At 45.2% G+C, this 25093-nt stretch overlaps 2 protein-coding genes across 2 annotated transcripts; both read right to left on the reverse strand.

The window, feature by feature from the left end:
• Window positions 1-729: 729 nt before the first annotated feature.
• On the reverse strand, window positions 730-12149 carry LOC134341325 (histone H2B-like). The gene is made up of 2 exons (XM_063039212.1): window positions 12118-12149; window positions 730-1896 (listed from the first exon to the last, which is right to left on the reverse strand). The coding sequence occupies exon 2, from the start codon at window positions 1652-1654 to the stop codon at window positions 1280-1282; it is 375 nt and encodes a 124-aa protein (XP_062895282.1). The 5' UTR covers window positions 1655-1896; window positions 12118-12149; the 3' UTR covers window positions 730-1279.
• Window positions 6262-6713, reverse strand: LOC134341320 (histone H4-like). The gene has a single exon (XM_063039206.1). The coding sequence runs from the start codon at window positions 6709-6711 to the stop codon at window positions 6262-6264; it is 450 nt and encodes a 149-aa protein (XP_062895276.1). The 5' UTR covers window positions 6712-6713.
• Window positions 12150-25093: the final 12944 nt, after the last annotated feature.

Below are 25093 nucleotides of genomic sequence, written 5' to 3' on the forward strand. Positions count from 1 at the left end.
GTTATAATAACACAACCACGAGGAAATCTACAGATGCTGGAATTTCAAGCAACACGCATAAAAGTTGCTGGTGAACGCAGCAGGCCAGGCAGCATCTCTAGGAAGAGGGACAGTCGACGTTATAATAATATACCACTTTATTGCCCCTACCTGTAGAATCAAACGTGTCTTCAAATGCCTCATACATTTCATTTACATCCACAACTCTATGCCCTCTCCCTCTCTTTAAAAAACTTGCAACACCACCTCCTCTACCAACCAATCTATCACGCTTAATTACAATATAACACTGGAAGGAAGAAGTTAAATGTGGTAACAAATCAGGTTTCCTGATACATATAACATCACATAGATTTGATAAATCAGAAATAAACTTGAAGTCTTGACCATCAGAAATCAGGCTTCTGGAAATCGCCCTTCTGATGCAGGCGGGGCGGGGGGTGCGGAATGTAGTGGGGCGTTTATGATTGGTGAAACAGTGCCTGATCTGATTGGAAAGAGCAAATATTCCAATCACAGAGCTGCCTTATTCACCAATTAAGAGACGGCAACTGTTAAGCGCGAAAAATACCGTCTAACCGCCGAAATAAACTGACATTTGCAAAACACCGCCAAAAAAACCTTTGTTGCTGAAATTAAACCACAACAGGTTTGTTTGTCGGCTCTTTACCCCCGTTACTGGAGTCCGACACACCCTTAACCAAAGTGTGGTTAATATTGCGATGGTGCCTGGGACATTAGTTCACCGATATCTTTCAATTGATAAACGATTGGAATAAAACCGATTCTCAGCTGCTGTTCGCGGTCGGCCATTGTGCAAACTCAAGTCAGTTTAGCAACGGGTCGCCCGTCAGAAAGTGGAGCTTTAACAAATACTCTGAACGACCCGTGACAGTGTTCAGCTCTCGCGTTGGAATGGGGTTAAGAGAAGTAACCAAAATGGGACAAAGCTTAGTGAACCCACGGTAATTAAACCAGAAACAATTAGCGTCCAAGTCAGAGAAATCTAATGACAGAGAGGAAGCGACGGGGAAAGGGGTGCGTAACGATTCCGTGTCTGGGCAGTTGGCAGGAATTAACAGAGAAATCGGGATTATACTGAGCAGCGGACAGCAAATTCTGATTAACGGGGATAAGATTCTGAATGAGCATTTCAACAAAAAATTCCAAATTTACCTCAATTCCATGTCTCAACATTGTGTAACTCTTTTAACGAAACCGTGAGTGGCTCTTAAAAGAGCCTTTGATTTTCCGGTTTGTTTTGTCAGTAAACTTGTCTTCACTTGGAGCTGGTGTACTTGGTCACCGCCTTTGTCCCTTCGGACACGGCGTGCTTGGCCAGCTCCCCGGGCAGCAGCAGGCGCACGGCGGTCTGGATCTCCCGGGAGCTGATGGTTGACCGCTTGTTGTAATGGGCCAGGCGGGAAGCCTCGCCCGCGATGCGCTCGAAAATATCGTTGACGAATGAATTCATGATGCTCATGGCCTTGGAGGAGATGCCGGTGTCGGGGTGAACCTGCTTCATCACTTTGTAGATGTAGATGGCGTAAGTCTCCTTCCTGGACCTCTTGCGCTTCTTGCCGGTCTTGCTCGCTGGTTTGGACAAAGCTTTCTTGGCGCCCTTCTTAGGAGCGGGTTTCGCTGGATCCGGCATTTCCTCGTCGGTTTCAAACACAATAATGAGCAGAAGCTGCTCGGAGCGCGGATTAAATAGGCAGCGCCCAAAGCGGTATGTTAATGAGGATGGGAATTCTGAGCATTTCCATTGGCTGTTTGGAGAAATGAGTCACCAATCGGAACGCTGGGGGATGGGAAGCGGCGCCAATGGGCGGGGTTTACCGCTGTCGTTTGATGCGGGAGGAAGTACTGAAGGGCAGAGACAGGCCGGGGTGCGGGCTGAGATTGAAAAGGGAAACGCAAATTTCAAACGCAGAATTAAATAAAATCAGATGAAATTTTGTAAAAATTAAACACTAAGACGTTTAGTTCATGACATAGGGCAGCATGATAGTGAAGGAGAGATTTGGACATATCAATATAAAGTTCAAATGAGTTTACTGATGCACAGGTGAAAGGAACATCGTATTTGTAGCAGCATCACAGACACATTGCCTCAGAGACACAACATTGACAAGAACCACTGAAATTAAATATGAATTATACCAAAATATTCAAAGAGTCAGAAGACTATCAGAACAAAATCAAAATAACAAAGAGATTATGCGGGCAGTGGGAGAATCATCCCTCTTGTGCTTCTTCAACTCGTCACTCTGGATTCAGTGTCACACAACGCTGCCACTTTGATCTGGCCCATGCCTTCATTAACCAGGTCCAACACTTGCCTTTATTGGATCTTCCTCCTCCTTACACTAGTCATCGGGTTTGTGGGGGTGTGCCCAGGGTTAATTGGGGTGTGTGCCCCGTTGGACTTTAGGATTAGGTTTGAGGGTGGGGCTGGTGGTTGTATATGTGGGGCTGGGAGAGATAAGGCTGTAGAGTTTAGTATGGTGAGATATGTGGGGCTATGGTGGATAGGGTAGTGTAGTGTAGCCACTTCAATCTGGGCCATGCCTTCATTAATGTGGCCTGACACCACTTGGCTTAATGAACTGGGTGTTCAAAGGGACACATCATGAGTAATATTATTTAGGGTCATTGGGTGTTTCGGGTCTTCAATCATGAGACATCCTCGCCTAGGCGACCCAGCCAGGGTTTATCCCATGGACTAACATAACGAGAGGCATGTAATTTTGCATGTTGTGGGTATTTTGGACCTTGTTACTTGGCTTTATTTTGATCATTTGGGTAATCGAATGTTCTGAGGCCTAGTTATCAGGCTCTACCTCCAAGTAAGGTTCAACTTCCCTACTTTAAATTTACACCTGTCTTTATTTTGCAACTGTGTGCCTGTGATTGCATGGATAAACAGTGTTTACTGCAGTACAAAGTAGTAATTAGGGTTGTGCAGATTGGTCCATAATTCCAAAATGCAAACATCTCTGAAATCCAGGATTTTTTGTGCTGACATGACATCACAAATGGAGAATTTTACTCATGATTAAATTGCTTGTCTACTGAAGAGAGTTTCACGGCTCTGGGCCTCTATTCACTGGAACCTAGCAGAAAGAAGGGTTACCAAATTGAAACCTATCAAATAGTGAAAGGGCTTGATTGAGTGGATGTGGAGAAGGTTTTTCCTGTGGTGGGAGTGTCTAAAACTGGACCACACAGCTTCAAAATAGAGGGGCGTCCTTTTAGAATGGAGATGAGGAGGATTTCTTCAGCCAGAGAGTGGTGACTGTGTGAATTTTTTTGCCACAGGCAGCTGTGGAGGCCAAATCACTGGGTACAGGCAGAGATTGATAGATTCTTGATTGGTCAGGGCACGAAGGGATACAAAGGAAGGCAGGAGATTGGGGTTCAGAGGAAAAATTGATCAGTGATGATGAAATGCCAGAGAAGGCTCGACAGGCAAAGTGGTCGAATTCTGCTCCTATATCTTATGACTAAAACTCTCCCAGAAACTGTTGATCTCAGCTTTGACTCAACCCAGCACCTGAGGCTCCACATTACTTATATAAGGAATACGGAAGTTCTTTGTTCTTTGATTAAAGAAATATCATCTCATTTCAATCCTGAACGCTTGTCACCTCATTCTGAGCAACAGACACAAAATGCTGGAGGAAGTCAGCAGGCCAGGCAGCATCAATGGGAAAGGGTAACGAGTCGATGCTTCAGGCTGAGCACCTTCACGCTGAGATCTGATGGAAGGGCCTCGGCCTGAAGTGTCGACTGGTTACTCTTTCTGTTCTGCTGAGTTCCTCCAGCATTTTGTGTGTGTTGCTTTCGATTTCCAGCATCAGCAGATTCTCTCGTGTTTGTGATTTACACCTCATTCTGAGGGTATTTTCCAAAGTTATGGAGTTCTCATTCAGGGGAAACATTATCCTTGCCGACTGCCTGTCAGATCCTGAAAGAATCTAACAGATTTCCTCATGAACTGCAGGGAATGCAGACCCAGCCCACTCACTCTCCTCTCACATAACCAACCTTCCATCCCTGGAACCAGTCAGTGTGGGGAACAGTCACTGCACTCCCTCTATTGCAGGGATATCCTTCCTGAGGAAGTGTGACCAAACCTGGACAGCACACTCAAGGTGTGCTCTCACCAGGGTCCTATATAATCCCAGTGAGACATCTGTACCCCTCTTGTCCAATCCTCCTGGATCACAGGACAAAATACTATTTCCCTATCTCATTACTTGTTGTATCTGCATTTGTTTACAAGGATGCCCAGGCCCCTCTGAACATCCCCGTGTGGAAATGACTCTTACAGTTTGTTCCTGGGAATGGGTGATCTCACATTTCCCCACATTCTGTTCCATCTGCCACATCCTCAACCATCCACTCTCCTGTCTACATCCCCCAAACCTTCTCACTACTGACACTGTCCCTCCCACTCTGCCACAGCAGCAGACATAGTCACTGAGTTATGCAGCACAGAAACAGGCCCTTCAGCCCAACACATCCATGCTGACCAAGTGGCCAAACAAAACCATTGTCAGTCGCCTGCATTTGGCCCATGTCCCTGTGAAACTTCCCTCTCCACAGTCCAAGAGATATTGCAACTGTGCCCACCTATACCACCACTTGGGGTAGTTTGTTCCATATAAACAGCACATTCTGTGTACAAAACCTGCTCCTCAGGGTCCCATTTAAATCTTTCCTCTCTCACTTTATATCTGTAATCTCTCGCTTCCAACTCCATAACCCTGGAGATAACAGATTCACTATTGACCGTATCTATGACTGCCATTATTTTATCACCTCTCTAACGTCACATACACTCTGGTGAGAAAGGTCCTGGCCTATCCAGCCTCCTGTTAAATCATTTTTGCACCCTCTCCAGTTTAATGTCACCCTCTGATCCCAGGGCAACTATAACTGTACTCCGTGCTCCAAGAGTAGTTTCCCCGAGGCTGGTAGAGCTGTAATGTGCCGTCACAGTCCAGTGCCCGATACTCTGACCGATGAATGCGAGTGTGGCGAACACCTTCTTCACCGTCCTGCCGACCTGTGTTTACACTCTGAAGGAATTCGATATCTGCACCCCGATATCTCTGTTTTACAGCACTCCCAGGGACAGACCATTCCCCACGGCAGTTCTGCCCTGGTTCGTCAATGACAATGGAACATCTCACATTTATCTGTCATTCCTCAAATCACTGACCTCATTGATCACCGTCCTGTTGTAATGTTAGTTACATTTTTCACACTCCACGATATCACCAACTTTAGTGACATGGGTAAATTTGCTGAGCTGGTCATTGACATTGTCAGCCGAGTCTTTAATAAATGAACTGCAGCAGCAGACTTGACTGGAATCCCGACGCCACACTAATGATCACAGGTCTCCAGTCTAAACAATGACTTTGTCTCCGACCACCAGGCCGATATTGTATCCAGTGGTCTCTCCTTCCAGACACGAGTCTCACCAGTCTGAAGCTCCCGGGCTTTTCCTTGCAGCGACACACACACAATGCTGGAGGAACTCAGCAGGCCAGGCAGCGAGTAAACAGCCGGCGTTTCAGGCCGAGACCCTCCATCAGCATCTGCACAGTTTCTTGTGTTTAGTTTTCCTTCGATTCTAAGTTACTGCATACCATGACCCATCCTCCAATCCTCTGCCACTACTCCTGCCCGAGAAACGCGCAGAGAGACAGAGGCGGGGAGGGGAGGAGACAGAGTCAGAGTGACGGACAGAGCCGAGAGCGGCCTCTCATCTTCCAGGTCCGTTTTCACTTTAATACACCCGGTAATTTCCAACGGTTTGTCCGAAACACAGAGCTCCTGAGAGAGAAAAAACTCCCTCACACACCACGTACACAGTGAAGGATCTCCAGGAATTTACTGGCGGTGGGACTTCTTCGGATCAGAATACAGTGTGAATGGCGCAGGATTAATTTCAAATTGCCCGCCAATTTCACAGCAACCTGCAACGGTGCTTGACTACTTTTAAAATTATTTACCATTAATTAGATCATGGATTATACAATGTCAGTTTCATGTTAAAAAAATTAATATCTAATTCCCTCAGTTAAGACTTAAATTTATAATTACGGAATCGTTTCTCTAAACGACTGAACTCATTTCTGTCCGAAACGGATAAAAGGATTAAGATCGATCTTAATGCGTTCAGAGGGTTAGTCGTAATCACCGACTGGAAAGGCAGATTCGCAGAAATATTTCAAGCGGAACCGATTAATCTGTTGCAAATGTAACCATATGAATAAATCGATAAAAAATAATTAAAAGTCTGTGGCTACGACTCCGTCTGTGAGGCGGTGGGTGGCTCTTAGAAGAGCCTTTGTTTTGTGCTCGGGAGGAGGTGGGAGTTTTTGAGCCGCCGAAGCCATAGAGAGTGCGGCCCTGGCGTTTCAGAGCGTACACCACATCCATGGCAGTGACCGTCTTGCGCTTGGCGTGTTCAGTGTAGGTGACCGCATCCCGGATCACATTCTCCAGGAAAACCTTCAGCACTCCGCGGGTCTCCTCGTAGATCAGACCCGAGATCCGCTTGACGCCGCCGCGGCGAGCCAGACGGCGGATGGCCGGTTTGGTGATGCCCTGGATGTTATCACGGAGCACTTTACGGTGCCGCTTGGCTCCGCCTTTGCCCAGTCCTTTGCCTCCTTTCCCTCTGCCAGACATGATGCTGCTTCACTCAGGTCGCTGCTCACTGACAAACTGACTGTTGCTGTCTCCTTTTATACAAAGCGCCCCGACCAGCCCGAGAAACGCGCAGAGAGACAGAGGCGGGGAGGGGAGGAGACAGAGTCAGAGTGACGGACAGAGCCGAGACCGGCCTCTCATCGTCCAGCTCCGCCTTCACTTTACCACAACCGCCAATTTCCAACGATTCATCCGACACAAAGCGCTCCAGCGAAAACAAAACTCCCTCACACACCACGTACATACTAGAGGATTTCTGTGAATTTGCCGATTCTCTTGCTTTAAATTATAGGAAGCGCTTTTTCATTCCGCAAATCCCCGAGGACCTCGGTCTGTCCCTCTCGGCCCCACGACCAGTGCGAGCGCCCTCACACATAGCAGTTGGTGGGCGAGGGTGCGGTCACTTCCAGTGATGAGAGGATTGATTCATTAGAAGAATTGTTCCTCTGTGTCGCCAGGAAAATGAAAGACCGGTCACATACAGGAACAGGATACATAACCAGATATATAGACCGCGCTTCTGGCACTTTCTAAAGCCCAGGTAAAGGGGTGGCTGAGGAGCTGGTGCGAGGTGGGTGGGTCTTCAGGTACAAGGATCATTAGCACTCAAGGGAAACGAGAGCCGGGTCCAAGGAGAAGGGGAGCCAATATGTTTCCAGGGAGCATTCTTCGTGCTACACGGAAGGGTTTAAACGAGCAGGGATGAGGTCCTGCACAGTGATTTTCGGGAACAAGGTTAAAGAAATCAGGACTTCCAGGATTGTATTATGACGCAAAGCATGTGGCTGTGGGGTGGGAAATCGATATTTTATGCGGTTTAATTTGTCGCTGAGGAACTGATGCGGGAGGGAGGTCTTCATGGATCAATGGGCTCCCTTCCAGGCAGGTGGGGGACCGGGACAAACAAGACCATTTGCATCTGAACCGGACGGGAACTAATATCTTCGCCAAGAGGTTTGATGGTGTCACTTGGCAGAGTTTGAACTGGAGTAGCAAGTGGGAGAATGTATGTATGACAAGACAGACTGAAAAGAACAGCGCTAATGTCAGGCCAATATGGTGGGACTGATGGGCTGAAATGAGTTTATTTCCACACTACGAGTGTTACATTAGCAGAGGGACAGGGCTGGCAGCTCAACATTCCTGGGTTTGATTGTTTTACATGTGAGTGGGGGGTTAAAAGATGCAGAGGTTACCCCACTGGGAATGTCACAGCAAACTGGAAGGCTCATTTACAGAGGCAATCTGCAGTTACACTGATGGGTTTATCGTATTGGTCCCCAATAACTACCGGGAGGTGGAGGATGGGATATGTTGATGCTTATGGAGAGGTGCAGAACAACAGGGTTGTCATAGAGAGGGACTTCATCTTCCCTGGAAATGACTGGATCTTGCTCAAATGCACAAGATTTGTTCAGTGAATCCAAGGAGTGTTTGAAACCTTATGTGCAGTGCTCAACCAGAGCTGAGAACAGACAGGAATTAGTTTTGGGAAATGGGCCAGGCCAGCTGACAACCAAGAGTCAGTGAACATTTTGGGAACAGTGATCACAACTTTATTTAAAGTTACGAGTAAGAATAAAATTAGATCTTGTATGAAGGCACTAAATTGCAGGAGGGCAAGTCAGGACGGAAGAAGACAGGAACCAAGGGGCATTGATTGGGAGCAGCCACTGTCAGACAAGTCCATATCTGACGTGGGAGTTGTTTAAAGACCAGTAACTCTGAGTTCAGGATCAGCATGTTCCAGTGAGGAGTGAGGAGAAGGATGGTAAGTAAGGGAACTTCGGATGAGCAGAGAGATCCTAAATTTAGTCAGAAGGATATGGAAGGTTTGTGAAGCTAACGTCAGACTGGGTACCTTTGGAATATAAAGATAGCCGGGAAATGCTCAAGCAGATGACAGGAAAGGCCAAATGGGGCCACAAACTGTCCTTGTGGAGTGGGACCAAAGATAATCCCAAGGCCTTGTGGTTTGTATTAATAAGACGAGGATAACCAGAGAATAGAAAGGTCGACTCAAGATTAAAGGAGGAATGTTGTGGTTGAAGTCAGACCAAGTGGCTGAGGTACTAAATGAGTACATTGTGTCAGTATCTACTGAGGAGAAGGAATTGAATGACAATGAAAACAGAGTGAGACATGCTAATGTGCAGAGACATGTTGAGATTAAGGAGGAGGCTGTGCTGGGACATCTGAAAAGCAGTAAGATGGATAAGACTCCAGGGCCTGAAGGCAAATATCCTACAACAGTGAAAGAAACAAGTGAGCAGATTGCTGGCGATTTGACAACGATCTATGTGTCCTCGATCACAACATGTGAGGTCCCTCAGGATTGGAGTGTCGCAAATGTTGCAGCTTTGATCAAGAAGGGAAATAACAAGAATCCAGGAATCTATAGGCAAGGCAGCCTCATCTCAGTGGTAGAGAAGCTACTGGGGAGGATATTGAGGCACAGGATTTATGCACATTCAGAAAGGCATGGCCTGCTTAGGGACAATCAACATGGTTTTGTGTGGGCAGATCACGCTTGATAAAATTGATTGAGGTTTCTGAGGAGGTGACACAGACTAAGATATAGGAGCAGAATTCGACCATTTGGCCCATCAAGTCTGCTCTGACATTTCATTATGGCTGACCCATTTTTCCTCTCAGCCCCAGTCTCCTGCCTTTCCCCTGTATCCCTTCATACTCTGACCAATCAAGAATCAATCAACCTCTTCCTTAAATATACATAAAGTCCTGGCTTGACAGCTTCCTTTGGCAATGAATTCCACAGATTCACCACTCTCTGGCTAAAGGAATTCCTCATCTCCACATTCTACAAGGATGCTCCTCTATTCCGAGGCTGTGTCCTCTGATATTAGACACTCCGATCTTCTGCACATCCACTTTATCATTGCCTTTCACACTTCGATAGGTTTCAATTGGGCCACTCCTCATTGTTCAAAAATTCCAGTGAATACAGGCCCAGAGCCATCAAACACTCTTCATGTGGCAACCTGTTTCATCCTGCAATCAACCTGGAGAACTTCCTTTGAAAGCAATCCAGTTTCAGTCCATCCTTCATGAGAAAAAGGGCCCAAATCTGCTCAAGATACTCCAGTGAGACCTCCCCAGTACTTTATAAAGTCTGATCATTATGATGATTGGCACAGATATTGTGGGCCGAAGGGCAGGTTGCCATCTGCTCCATATTGTGTACTCATGAATATGTTTGATCTAACAGCTATTGCAGGGACATGGTTACAGAGACTGGGACTGGGAATTCGACATTACACTGTATTCAATGTTCCACACGGAATCGGCAAAATGGAAAAGAGCAGGGTGGATTTGTTCATAACGTGCTCGTGAAGGAGTGGATACAGTGCCTATAAAAAATGTTCCGTCTCCTCAGAAGTTTTTATGTTTTATTGTTTTGCAATGGATTTAATTTGGCTTTTTTGGCACTGATCAACAGAAGACTATGGTGTCACAGTGAAAACAGATCTCTACAAAGTGATCTAAATTAATTGTAAATATGAAACAAAATAATTCATTGCCTTTGCATTCACCTCCTTCAAATCCGTGATCAGTTGGTGCATCTTTGACAGTATTTACAGTTGAGTCTGTGTGGATAGGTGTCTATCAGCTTTGCACATCTGAACACTGCAATCTTCCCCATTCTTCTTTACAAAACTGCTGAAGCTCTGTCACAATGCATGGGTTGGTGAGTGAACAGATCTTTTCAAGTCCAGCCACAAATTCTCAATTGGATTGAGGTCTGGACTCTCACAAAGCCACTCCAGGACATTAACTTTGTTGTTTTAAGGCATTCCTGTGCAGCTTTGGTTTTATGTTTGCGGTCATTTTCTTGCTGGAGAATTAATTTTCTCCTAAGTCTCAGTTCTCTTGCAGATTGCATGAGGTTTTCTTCCAGGATTTCCCTGTATTTTGCTGCATTCATTTTACCCTCTACCTTTACGTGCCTTTCAGGGCCTGCTGCAGTGAAGCATACCCACAGGATGATGCACTCTCCACCACACTTCATGGTAGGGATGGTGTGTTTTTGATGTTGTGTGGTGTTTGGCTTACTCCAAACTTAGTGTTTGTGATGGTCAAAAAATTCAATTTTGTTTTCATCAGACCATTGAATCTTCTTCCAACTAATTTCAGAGTCCCCCACGTATTCTGGCAAACTTCAGGCAAGATTTCATGAGAGCATTTTTCAACAGTGGCTTTTTCTCTGCCACTCTCCCATAAAGCTGCGACTGGTGAAACACCCGGGCAACAGTTGATGTATGCACAATCTCTCCCACCACTGAAGCTTGTAACTCCTCTACAGTTATCATAGGTCTCCTGGTGGCCTCCCCCTCTGGCCCCTTCTTCCATGGCCACTCAGTTTTTGAGGATAGCCTGCTCTTGGCAGATTTACAGCTGTGCCAAATTCTTCCCACTTCTGGATGAGTGACTTAACTATACTCCAAGGGCATTCAGTGACTTGGAAATGTTCTTGTATCCATCTCCTGGCTTGTGTTTTTCAGTTACCTGTTTGCAGAGCAGCTCAGAGTGTTAATTTGTCTTCACGGTGTAGTTTCTCCCAGGATACTGACTCACCAGCAGTTGGACCTTCCACTTACAGGTGTACTATTACTACAATCAATTGAAACACCTTGACTGCACACGGTCATCTCCAATTAACTGATTATGTAACTTCGAAAACTAATTGGCTGCACCACTGATGATTTGGTGTGTCATATTAATGGGGGTGGATACTTGTACAGAAAATTATTTTGTGTTTTAGGTCTGTAATTTTGTAGAGCTTTGTTTTCACTTTGACACGAAAGAGTCTTTTTCCATTGATTAGTTTCAAACACAGCCAAATTCAATCTACTGAGATTCAATGTTGTAAACCAATAAAACATGAAAACTTCCAAGGGGTGTGAATACTTTTCATAGGCACTTTACATGTAGGGACAGTGATGGTGAAAGGGGGAGGGAAAGAAGACATGGGGAGGAGTGGCCTCAAGATCCTGAGGTGTGGTCAAAGGCATTCAAGGAAATATTAAATCAAAGAACATACAAAGAGGCAAGGGCTGGTGGTAGACAAGAGAATCAGGAATTTTCTAGGAACCAGTGATGAGATAAAAGCTAAAAGTAACAAGGAACACGCAGAGAAGTTAACTCAATAATTTGCATTAGTGTTCACAGTGGGTCACAGCAAACATCCCACAGATATCTAACGGTGACATTTCAACATTGTGCCATAATGTGTAACGATCGCCATCACAAGGGAGAAACTAATGGGACTAAAAGCAAACTTTACGAGGTCCCAATGACCTGCACTGGAGGTTTCACAGGAAATCTGGAGAGAAAGTAGTGACACTGAAGTTTGTCAAAACTCACTGTTACAGAAAGGTCCCAGCGGAGTTGAAAACCATTGCTGAAGAAGAGTGGAAGATAAAAAGCAAGTAACTGTAGTCCTGTTAATTTCACTTCAGGTACTAGAATCAATAATCTATGAAGAAATAACAAGTGGTTTGGAAAAGTTTAATGTCATTGAACTAACTCAACAGGGTCTACAGTCAGATTCACACAGATTCCACGACAACCAAAGTTCCCAACTGAGCTTGTGTCTGTAACCCCCTCAACACCACATTATGAACAAGGTTATCCTCCTCCTTGTCCCATTTCTCTGCATTTGGCCCAGATACTTCAAAATCTTTCCCTCCCATCTACCTATCCAAGTACCTTTTTAATGTACCTGACTCAACCACTCCCCCTCGCAGCTCATTCCATTTACTGACCAGCCTCCAGTTCCCTCATGATTTTATACACCTCTGCAATATCAGCACTCATTCTCCAACATTCCAGGGGAAATTGTCCGAAACACCTTTCCACAAATCCTTTGAGATCCAGTAACATCCCCGCAAATCTCCTCTGCACTCTTTCCAGCTTAATGGTGTCTGTCATACAGCAGGGTCACTAAAACTAAACACTATTTGCGAAATGCAGCCAAACCGCCATGTTGTACAACTGCAACATCTCATCCCAGCTTCTGTGTTCCGTGCCTGACTGAAGGCCAGTGTTCCAAAAGACTCTTCACCACCCTGTCCATCTGGAACCTGTTTTGGACCCTGTAACCGGGGGTGTTGAATGTTAAGTCAAGTTTAACAAACATACCAGAGATTTGAGACTTTACAGGGGAAGTTGGAGAAGTGGTGTTCTTGGATTTTCAGGAGCCATTTGCCAAGGTGCCACATGTAAGGCTGGTGCACAAGACCAGAGCTCAGTACTGGGAAGGAAGTGTGTTAATACTGACTGAAGACAGTTATCATACTGAGACAGAATAACAGGTCTGTTTCAGACTGGGATGATACAAGTACTGCAGTAACGCAGCGACCAGTTCTGGATTGGCTGAGGCTTGGATGGGGCATTATTTGTGTTCAGGAAGGTTTCCTGAAAATATCTGGTCCACCAGGGAGGGGAACATTCTTGACTTCACCTTGGGAAATATGGGACTCAGCAGAGTGGTGGCGGGAACAACCAGTGTTCAAAGAGGAATTAGACAAGTCGTTCAGGGGAAATGACCTGCAGAGCTGTGGGGACAGAGTGGGGAATGGGACTGTGGAAAAGTTGTAGCAGGAGTTGGTATTAACTTGATGAGTCAAATAGTCTCGATGATCAGAGAATGATTCTCTGCCCAATAATAGTCTGAAAAAATCATTCTGGTCGCCAGTGAATTTTCCAAGATCCAGGATGGACAAGATCAATTGTGTAATAAGGACACACTTCTGTCGAAACACTGACACTGTATACCAAGCACACTGAGCACAGCACCAGTCAGTGAGGACACAGACCAGTACAACACCCGGCTGTCTACTACAAAGTTCAAAGCTGACAGTAAATGTATTATCAAAATACATTTCTGTCACCATATACAACCCTGAGATTAGTTTTCTTGTGGGCATACTGCTGGTTTGTTAGAACGGTTGGGGAGGGTTAAACTAATTTGGCAGGGGCGTGGGAACAGGCGTGAAAGGACTCAGGGTAGGACAGATGGTAAAAAAACAAAGATCGCATGCAGTCACACTGTCAGGAAGGGCAGGCAGATGATAGGACATAACTGCAGCCAGCAGGGTGAGTATCAGTGCATGAGGGATGCAGAATGAAGAAGGGTAGCAAATGCAGAACTCAAACTGTTATATCTTAATTCACAGAGTTTCATAAATAAGATGCATAATCTTATTGCCCTATTACGGATGGTCATGTATAATGTTGTGACCATCACTGAATCACCGCTGAAGGATGTTTCTAGTTGAGAGCTAAGTGCCTAAGGTGACACGTATCAGAGGGATAGGAAGGTAGACAATGGGGAGGGCATGGCTCTGCTGGTAAAGAATGGTAACAAATCAGTAGAAAGATGTGACACAGGATCGGAAGATGTTGAATCCTTGTGAGTTGAGGTAAAAAACTGCAAGTGTAAAAAGGACGTTGATGGCAGTTGTACACAGGTCTTCCAGCAGTTGCTGGGATGTGGAGCACAGATTACAACAGGAAATAGAAAAGGCAGGTCAAAAGGGCAATGTTGTGGGAGATTTCATCGGAGTCATGGGAGATTTTAACATGCAGGTTGATTGGGAAAATCAGGTTGGAAATAGATCTCAAGAGAGTGAGTTTGCTGAATGCTGAACAGATGGCTTTTTAGAGCAGTTTGTCATTGAGGTACTAGCGGATCAGCTATACTGGATTATGTGTTATTGAATAAACTGGAGGTGATTAGGGAGCTGAAGGTAAAAGAACCCTTAGGAGACAGTGATCTCAGTATCACTGAGTTCAGCTTGAAATTGGACAGGGAGAAAGTACAGTCTGACACAGCAGTGTTTCAGTGGAGTTAAGGTAGTTACAGTGGTTTGAGAGAGGAGTTGGCTAAAGTAAATTGGAAGGAGATGCTGGCAGGGATGGCAGCAGAGCAGTGATGGTGTGAGTTTCTGGGAAAATGAGGAAGGTGTAGGATAAATGTATTCAGAAAACAAATAAATACTCAAATAGCAAAATAGTACAACCATGGCTGACAAAGGAAGTCAATGCTAATGTAAAACCAAAAGGGAGGACATACAACAAGCAAAAATTATTCAGAATGCAGAGGACTGGGAAGCTTTAACACCTGACAGAGAGCACCCTAAAGAGGGAAGAGATGAAACATGCAAGCAAGCTGGCAAACATGATCAAAATGGATAGTTTTAGCTTTTTCAAGTACGTAAAAATAAAACAGAGGTGAGACTGGGTAAAGGACTGCTGGAATATGAGGCCAGGGGAATAATAACGGCGGGGTTTGGGGGGGGGAATACAAGGAAATGGCAGATGAACTAAATGAGTATTTTGTATCAGTGGAAGATACTAGCAGTGTGCCAGATGCTGAATGGTGTGAGGGAAGAGAAGAGAGTGCGGTATTATTACAAAGGAAAAGGTGCTCAAAAAGCTGAAAGCCCTGAGGGTTTATAAGTCACCCGGACCAGATGAACTGCACCCCAGGGTTCTGAAAGAGGTAATGCTCCTGACTGACCGTGTGAAGGAATTGGAGCTGGAGATGGATAGACCTAGAGTTTCCAGGATGCTGAGACCAGAGATTTAGTGGGTTGGTCAAACCTGAGGTCAGGCTGCAAATAGTTTGGTCACGACCACACCTGGAAAGGGGAAGAGACAAAGAGTGCAATGTCTCCCTGTGGCTGTGACCCTCAGAAACAAGTACACTCCTTTGGATACCCCTGGGAGGATGATGAACCAGAGAACAGCAGTCTGTCAGGTCGGTGGTACTGACACCCCGGTCCAATGCTCCGCGGGAGGAACGGTCAAGCAGAGCAGTGATGACAGCAGACTCACAGTACAGGGGATGTGCAGGAGATTCTGTGGCCGCAGGAGAGATGACACGATGGTGTGTCCCCTCCTGGGTACCAGGGTCAGGCATGTCTCAGATGTGCAGAATTTCCAAATGATAATCTTGCCGGTTGAGTCAGTGGTAAGGAAGCCAAATGCAACGTTAGCATTAATTTAGAGAGGACTACAATACAAAAGCAAGGATGTAATGCTGATGATTGATAAGGCGTTGGTCCGATCACATTTGGAGTATTGTGAACTGTTTTGGGCCCCTTATCTAAAAAGGTACGTGCTCGCATAGGAGAGGGTCCAGTCGAGGTTCACAAGAATGATCCTGGCAATAAAAGGGTTAATGCTCGAGGATTGTTTGATGGCTCTGGGCCGAACCTCAATGGACTTCAGAAGAATGAGGGAATCTCGTTGAAACCGATCAAATATTGAAAGGCCTGGGATGGATGGAGTGAGGAGGGTGTTTCCGATAATGGGGCAGTCTAGGACCATAGGCACAGCCTCAGAATAGAAGGACACCCTGTTGGAACAAAGATGAGGAGTAATTTCCTCAGTAAAGGTAGTGAATCTGTGAAGCCTATGTCAGGATGTTGTTCATTGACTAGAGCTCAGCATTTAACACCATCATTCCCACAGTCCTGATTACTAAGCTACAGAACCTGGTCCCTCTGCAGTTGGATCCTCAACTTCCTAACCGGGAGACCACAATCTGTGCAGACTGGTGATAATTAGATTGTGTGGATTAATGGAGTCGGGCTAACCCCTATTGACATCAATGGATCCCGGGTTAAGAGGGTAAACAGCTTTAAGTTCCTCGGCATCAATATTACTGAGCTCACATGGTCTATACATACAGGCTGTGTGGTGAAAAAGGCACAACAGCGTCACTTTCACCTCAGATAGTTGAGGAAGTTTGCTATGGACCCCCAAATCCTAAGAACTTTCTACAGGGGCACAATTGAGAGCATCCTGACTGGCTGCATCACTGCCTGATATGGGGACTGTATCTCCCTTAATCGCAGGACTCTGTAGAAAGTGGTGTGGACAGCCCAGCACATCTGTAGTTGTGAACTTCACATGATTCACGACATTTACAAAGACAAGTGTGAGAAAAGAGCCTGAAGGATCATTGGGGACCCGAGTCACCCCAACCACAATCTGTTCCAGCTGCAACCATCCAGGAAATGGTACCGCAGCATAAAAGCCAGGACCAACAGGCTCCGGGACAGCTTACGAGAGAAAACTGGCAGGGAACATAAAAACTGACTGTAAAAGCTTTTATAGATATGTAAAAAGGAAAAGACTGGTAAAGACAAATGTAGGTCCCCTACAGACAGAAACAGGTGAATTGATTATTGGGAGCAAGGACATGGCAGAACAATTGAATAATTACTTTGGTTCTGTCTTCACTAAGGAGGACATAAATAATCTTCCAGAAATAGTAGGGGACAGAGGGTCCAGTGAGATGGCGGTACTGAGCAAAATACATGTTAGTAGGGAAGTGGTGTTAGGTAAATTGAAGGGATTAAAGGCAGATAAATCCCCAGGGCCAGATGGTCTGCATCCCAGAGTGCATAAGGAAGTAGCCCAAGAAATAGTGGATGCATTAGTGATAATTTTTCAAAACTCGTTAGATTCTGGACTAGTTCCTGAGGATTGGAGGGTGGCTAATGTAACCCCACTTTTTAAAAAAGGAAGGAGAGAGAAACCGGGGAATTATAGACCGGTTAGCCTAATGTCGGTGGTGGGGAAACTGCTGGAGTCAGTTATCAAAGATGTGATAACAACACATTTGGAAAGCGGTGAAATCATCGGACAAAGTCAGCATGGATTTGTGAAAGGAAAATCATGTCTGACGAGTCTCATAGAATTTTTTGAGGATGTAACTAGTAGAGTGGATAGGGGAGAACCAGTGGATGTGGTATATTTGGATTTTCGAAAGGCTTTTGACAAGGTCCCACACAGGAGATTAGTGTGAAAACTTAAAGTACACGGTATTGGGGGTAAGGTATTGATGTGGATAGAGAATTGGCTAGCAGACAGGAAGCAAAGAGTGGGAATAAACGGGACCTATTCAGAATGGCAGGCAGTGACTAGTGGGGTACCGCAAGGCTCAGTGCTGGGACCCCAGTTGTTTACAATATATATTAATGACTTGGATGAGGGAATTAAATGCAGCATCTCCAAGTTTGCGGATGACACGAAGCTGGGCGGCAGTGTTAGCTGTGAGGAGGATGCTAAGAGGATGCAGGGTGACTTGGATAGATTGGGTGAGTGGGCAAATTCATGGCAGATGCAATTTAATGTGGATAAATGTGAAGTTATCCACTTTGGTGGCAAAAATAGGAAAACAGATTATTATCTGAATGGTGGCAGATTAGGAAAAGGGGAGGTGCAACGAGACCTGGGTGTCATTATACACCAGTCATTGAAAGTGGGCATGCAGGTACAGCAGGCGGTGAAAAAGGCGAACGGTATGCTGGCATTTATAGCGAGAGGATTCGAGTACAGGAGCAGGGAGGTACTACTGCAGTTGTACAAGGCCTTGGTGAGACCACACCTGGAGTATTGTGTGCAGTTTTGGTTCCCTAATCTGAGGAAAGACATCCTTGCCGTAGAGGGAGTACAAAGGAGGTTCACCAGATTGATTCCTGGGATGGCAGGACTTTCATATGAAGAAAGACTGGATGAACTAGGTTTGTACTTGTTGGAATTTAGAAGATTGAGGGGGGATCTCATTGAAACGTATAAAATCCTAAAGGGATTGGACAGGCTAGATGCAGGAAGATTGTTCCCGATGTTGGGGAAGTCCAGAACGAGGGGTCACAGTTTGAGGATAAAGGGGAAGCCTTTTAGGACTGAGATTAGGAAAAACTTCTTCACACAGAGAGTGGTGAATCTGTGGAATTCTCTGCCACAGGAAACAGTTGAGGCCAGTTCATTGGCTATGTTTAAGAGGGAGTTAGATTTGGCCCTTGTGGCTACGGGGATCAGGGGGTATGGAGGGAAGGCTGGTGCAGGGTTCTGAGTTGGATGATCAGCCATGATCATACCAAATGGCGGTGCAGGCTTGAAGGGCCGAATGGCCTACTCCTGCACCTATTTTCTATGTTTCTATGTTTCCACCAGGCCATCACACTAATTTGAGGGCATTTCTATGTTACATTGACTGTTCTATTTATTATCAATGATTATAAATCACTATGGTTGCACATTTAGACAGAGACATAATGTAAAGATTTTTACTGCTCATGTACGTGAAGGATGTAAGAAATAAAGTCAATTCAAGTTCAAATTAATATCTTCTCTTCGCTGACAATCAACACTGGCACTGGTGCACCTCAGGGATGTGTGCTTAACCGACTGCTCCACTCCCTCCATAACCATGACCGTGTGACTAAGTATAACTCAAATGCCATCCATAAATATGCTGTTGGTAGAATTTCAGATGGAGAGGAGAGGGCATACAGGAGTAAGATTTACCAGCTCGTTGAGTGGTGTCACAGCAACAACCTCGTGTTTAATGTCAGTGCGACAAAAGAGCTGATTGAAGGAAGGGTACGATGAGGAAACACGAACCAATCCTCAGAGAGGCATCAGAAGTGGAGAGAGGGAACAATTTCAAGTTCCTGGGTGTCAACATCTCTGAGGATCAAACCTGGTCCCAACATATTGATGCAGCTACAGTATAAAAAAGGCAAGACAGTGGATATATTTCATCAGGAGTTTGAAGATATTTGGTCTGTCACTTTAAAACACTCAAAAACTGCTATAGATGTATTCTATATACTGTATATTATTGGAACTATATTATTTCTGTTTTTGCACTGTTTTTAATCTACATAATACACATATCCATATACACACATACTGATTTATTTATTCTTTCTATATTATCACGTACTGCATTAAACTGCTGCTGCTACATTAACAAATTTCATGACACCTGCCAGTGGTAATAAACTTAAGTCTGGTTCCGACTCTGAATTCATCCCCACAGATGGCTGTGGCCAATTCATTGGGTATATTGCATCATCACTGCCTGGTTCAGAAATTGCACCGTCTCGGATCGCAAGACCCTGCAGCGGATAGTGAGGTCAGCTGAGATCATCTTCGGATCTCTCTTCCCACCATTACAGACATTTACACCACACGCTGCACCCGTAAAGCCAACAGCATTGTGAAGGACCCCACGCACCTCTCATTCAAACTCTTCTCCCTCCTGCCATCGGGCAAAAGGTATCAAAGCATTTGGGCTCTCACGACCAGACTGGGCAACAGTTTCTTCCCCCAAGCCATCAGACTCCTTAATACACAGAGTCTAGACTGATATCTACATCATTTATTATTATATTGTAATTTGTACTGTACTGTGGCTGTTTTGTTTATTATTTATTGTACTGCCCTGCACTGTTTTGCGCACTTTGTGTAGGTCTGTAGTCCAGTGTAGTTTCTGTGTAGCCTTTTGTTATCTCACTTAGTCTAGTGTAGTTTTGTGTTGTTTCATGTAGCACCATGGTCCTGGAGGAATGTTGTTTCGTTTTTACTGTGTACTGCACCAGCAGTTTATGGACGAAATGACAATAAAAAGTGACTTGACTGTATTTAATGTGGAGGCTCTTGATTCTTGGTGGGGGTAGGAAGAGGATTTGAGAGGGTAATGAGATCTGTCATGATCGCTGATCCCTGGCAGAATGGTGCAGCAAACTGCATGGGGCCAAATGGCCTAATTCTTCTCCTGTGTTTTATGGTCTGATGGTCTCGCAGCAGTCGCAGGACATTTCAAATGGAAGACTGGCAGTCAGACATCGTGGTGGATGGTGCATGTTAGTAATAGCAACGTAGGGAGGAAGAAGGCTGTGCCCTGTGCAGTAAATATAGAGAAAGAAGTGAGAAACTAAAATTACTAAGCTTTATATTACTGCCAGTGATACTTGTTAGTGCAGAGAGATATAGGAAGATACCACTGATGAATGTGTGGCTGAGAATCTGGTGCAGGGGACAGTTTCATGGATTAATGGAATCATCTGGAGATGGGTGGGCACAAACTGTTCACTCCCCAGGGTCTTCTAGGGAAGGAACAGTTTTCTCACTCCGAAAACTGAAGGGAGTAGTTTTGGCGTGACAGATTGAAGGTTTAAAGGGGATCTGAAAGGTGAGTTGATGGAGGTGGATAAAGTTATGTGAGGGATATAAAGGTTATAAAGACAGAGACTGTTTTCCAACTAAAACTGTCTAAAACTGAAGGGAATGGATTTAAGGTGAGAGGGAGGAGGTTTAAAGGTGATCGGAGGTTAAATATTTCGCATGGAGAATTGAATTGACCTTATTTCTTACATCCTTCACATGTATCAGGAGTAAAAATCTTTACATCATGTCTCCGTCTAACTATGCAATCACAGTAATTTATTATAAATGGAACAGTCAATGTAACAGAGAATATCTGGTATCCCAAATGAGCCGCCAGAGGAAGTAGTGGAGGCAGAAACACACAAAGTCTCTGTTCATGAACATTTCTCAGGAACCTGTCATTCACTGTGTACATCCTGCCCTGGTTGAACTTCCCGGTGCTGGGTATTTTGTTGTTTTCCATCTGTATTAATGATCTGGATGAGAATGTATTAAACTGGATCAGCAAATTTACAGATGACACTGAGATTAAGGGTGCAGAGGACAGTGAGGAAGGATTGCTAATCTTGACATGGGATGTGGACCAGCTGGAAAAATAGCAGATGGAATTTAATACACACAAGTATGCAGTGTGTGCAACTAAGTTGAATGGGAGAAATGTGTGGTTTAAAGAGGATCTGAGGAAAACTGTCCTCTCTCCCCAGGAGGTTACAATCTGGAACACACTGCCTGAGGGGATGGTGCAGGCTGGTATTTAAGGACCATCTGGATGAGTATTTGAATCACCAAGGCAGGGTAGGAGACAGACCAGGTGCTGAGTTAGTGGAGACAGATTCTCGATGGTCAGTATGGACATGCAGAAACCACTGACTGTGAAAGTGCAGTGGGAACCTGAAACACAGAACTTCAGGATGGACTCAGCTAAAACATTCAGAACCCAGTACGATGGATTTTTGTTGTACAAAGGTATTAATGGTCAAGTACTGAACAAACCCCCTTAAAAGGCTACCAAAATGCTCCCATTTCCTGGGCACCAGTTGCGATACTCTGAAATAGGAATTTGGTGAAGTACTCTGGGTGATATTAGGAGAGATGTCTGACAGTTTGGTCACAGTGGGAGGGTGCAAATGTCTTCTCAGAGGATAAGGGGTTCAGTGGAACAAGCTCACAGCTGAGAATGAAGGTGACAAACCCCACTGCAGTGGAGGATTGCCGTGGTCAGGGTTGTACGGGATAGAAACAGACCCTCTGGCCCATCACATTTATGCTCCCCATCATACAGAGCTATACTAATCCTACTTTCCTGCATTAGTTTCATATCCCTCTGGGCCTTGCTCACTGAAGCCCCTGTGCATGTGCCTCTAATATTGTTACACAGTTCCCTGTATGTGGCATCACAGGTAGACAGGGTTGTGTGTTCTACTTGCCTTGTCAGCCAACAACTGCCTCTCATTAGAGTTGGACAAAACTGTTTAAAGACAGATTTAAAGGGGATCTGAGGGGTAAATATTTCACACAGAGAATAGCTGGCATCCGGAATTAACTCCCAAAATAGAGTCACTGGTTTATACAGAAATGAAACAGTCCCTTCGGTACAACTCACCCACGCCGACCAAGTTGTCGACCTGAACTCGTCCCATCTGCCTGCATTAGGCCGGTATCCCTCTCAACCTTTCCCATCCATGTGACTGTGCAAATATGTTTTAAATATTGTACCTGAGGCGGAGAGCCGGTGCAGTGAGGCGCTGACAGACACTCACTGTTCCGCGGGCAGGAAGAGGAGAGGCGGATCCCACAGAGGAGCCGAAACGATCGAGCCCACGTCGCCATAGTCCTCCCGCCCCCAGCCGGCATTTACCGTTCCCCAGGAAACGACAAAGGTGGGACCTCTGTGACGTCATTCTTTACGGATTGGTTGGCTCGGTGTGTCACGTGACTGCGAGTCCGCAGCCCGGGAGGCGGGGCAGAGGGAGCTGTCAATCAGTGGAGCCGCTGGAAAACTTGCGATCATTGTAAACAGAGTGGGTGCAGACGGAGATTTCCGGGATCGGTGACTCCCTCCCCACCCACGGGAATTGAGTGTATTCTCCACAGTAATATTCATATTTTAATATGACTCTGCGGCATTATACATATTTAATGTTTGTATTTTGCATATTTTTATGTGGATAATCTTTTATAATTTGGGGTAAAAACCTTGTACTAGATCACTGAAAAATTCATGAAGAGCGTCACGGAAAAATATTGTCAAAGCCAAAATTTTAACCCAAAGTAAGTTATCCTCATGGTACGTATATATCACCATCTAGTTCAAAGGAAAATCTATTCTCACAGTAGATTATGTCACCACAAACAACCCTGAGATTCTTTTCTGCGGCAATTCTGAGCAAATCAATATAACTTACTGTGAACTGTAAATATGAGGAATTATAAACTGTAAACAAACAGTGAAATTTCAGAAAAATAAATAGCAATAAATAATGAGCAGGAAATAACAATATAACGGTCCTTAAAAGTGTCCTGACATGAGTGTATCTATCCCCTTTTGTTCAAGTCCCTGATGGTTGAGGGGTAGTAACTGTTCTTGAACCTGGTGGAGCGTGTACTGAGGTACCTGTACCTTCTGCCTGATGGCAGCAGTGAGAAAAGAGCATTGCCTGTGTGGTGAGGATCTTTGATGATGGATGTTGCTTCCCTATGGCTATGTTTCATGTAGATGTGCTCAGTGGTTATGAATGTTTTACCCGTGATGTAGCTGGGCTGAATCCACTAGCTTTGTAGGAATTTCCACTCAAAGTCATTGGTGTTTCTATACCAGTTCATAACGCTGCCAGTCAGCACACCTTCCATCAGACATTTATAGAAGTTTGACAAAGTTTTCAATGGCATGCTGAATCTCTGAGATTCCTGAGGAAGTAGAAAAGCTGCCGTGCCTTGTTCACAGTAATATTTATATGATGGGTCCAGGACAGGTCCTCTGAGAGAGTGACACACAGGAATTTAAAGTTACTGACTCTCTCCACTTCTGATCGTACTTTGATTACTGGCTCATGTTCCTCCAGATCCCCTGCTGAAGTCAACAATCTGTCCCTTGGTCTTACTGACATTGATTGAGAGGTTGTTGTTATTATGCCACTCAACCAAGTTCTCTGTCACCCCACTGCATGCTAATTCATCATCACCTTTGATACAGCCCACAACAGTGGTGTCGTCAGAAAACTTGTATACGGTGTTGGAGCTGTACTCAGCCACACAGTCATAGGTGTAAAGCGAGTAGTGCTGGGGGCTAAGCACTCTTCCTAATGGTCCTCCTGCGCTGATGGAGATTGTGGAGGAGCTGTTTTCGTCAATCTGAACTGACTGGGGTCTGCAGCTGAGGAAATCCAGGATCCAATTGCACAAGGGGGTATTGAGGCTCAGGACTGGGAGTTTACTGATTAGTTTTGAGGGGATGATGGTGTTGAATGCTGAGCTGTAATCAATAAAGGGTATCCAGATGTTTGCATCTTTGCTGAAAAGATGTTCCGGAGTTGTATGAAGAGCCAACGAGACAGCATCTGCTGTTGCTTCAGTTGGGGAATTGGAGAGGCTACAAGTCATCATTCAGACAAGAGCTGATATGCCAGCTCTTGGTTCCATCCCTCCCGCTCCTGTCTTCTCCGATCATTTTAGATCCCCCTCCCCCTCCCACTTTCAAATCTCTTACTAGCTCTTCTTTCAGTTAGTCCTGTCGAAGGGTCTCGGCCCGAAACGTCGACTGTACCTTTTCCTAAAGATGCTGCCTGGCCTGCTGCGTTCACCAGGAACTTTGATGTGCGTTGCTTAAAGATGAGTCCCGGCTTTTCGAAGGTTAAGTCCCGGCTATGTTGATGTTCGGTTCCCGAATCTGTCTGTGATCTCCAAGAACCCAAGCCTCGACGATCCCGCAGCCAAGCTCAAGAGCAAAGGCCCCAGCTTGTCTCCTAGTCCATGGTTTCTAGCCCTGGTCCCGCTTTCCGCAGCCCAAGTCTGCGTTTTTGTCCCTGTTCCTGGTCTGAATCCTGTCACGTCCCTTCTCTAGTCAAGTCCTGTTCCTTGTACTTCAATGTCTGTGTCTCGCATTTGGGTCCGTTCCCAGCACCCCTGTGTGACAGTTCTAACACCCCGGATACCTCTATTTTCATCAGGAAACAGAGATATTATCTTATTTTAACCCAATAAAGCCTTCTCACAGTTTCTTATCTTAACGATTGGCACATCTCCTCCTCTTCAGGTTTGAGCACATTCTATACTCCCTAAAGCAGATTTCAACTCTGCAGTTAATTTCAAACGAGAAAACGTGCGGATCCAAACAACACATACAAAATGACGGAGGAACTCAGGTCTG

Source organism: Mobula hypostoma (genome assembly GCF_963921235.1).
Source record: "Mobula hypostoma chromosome 30 unlocalized genomic scaffold, sMobHyp1.1 SUPER_30_unloc_1, whole genome shotgun sequence".
Taxonomy (NCBI): domain Eukaryota; kingdom Metazoa; phylum Chordata; class Chondrichthyes; order Myliobatiformes; family Myliobatidae; genus Mobula; species Mobula hypostoma.

Coding starts and splice junctions, on each gene's coding strand:
- LOC134341325 (XM_063039212.1), bottom strand. CDS start 1,654: ATGCCGGATCCAGCGAAACCCGCTCCTAAGAAGGGCGCCAAGAAAGCT.
- LOC134341320 (XM_063039206.1), bottom strand. CDS start 6,711: ATGTCTGGCAGAGGGAAAGGAGGCAAAGGACTGGGCAAAGGCGGAGCC.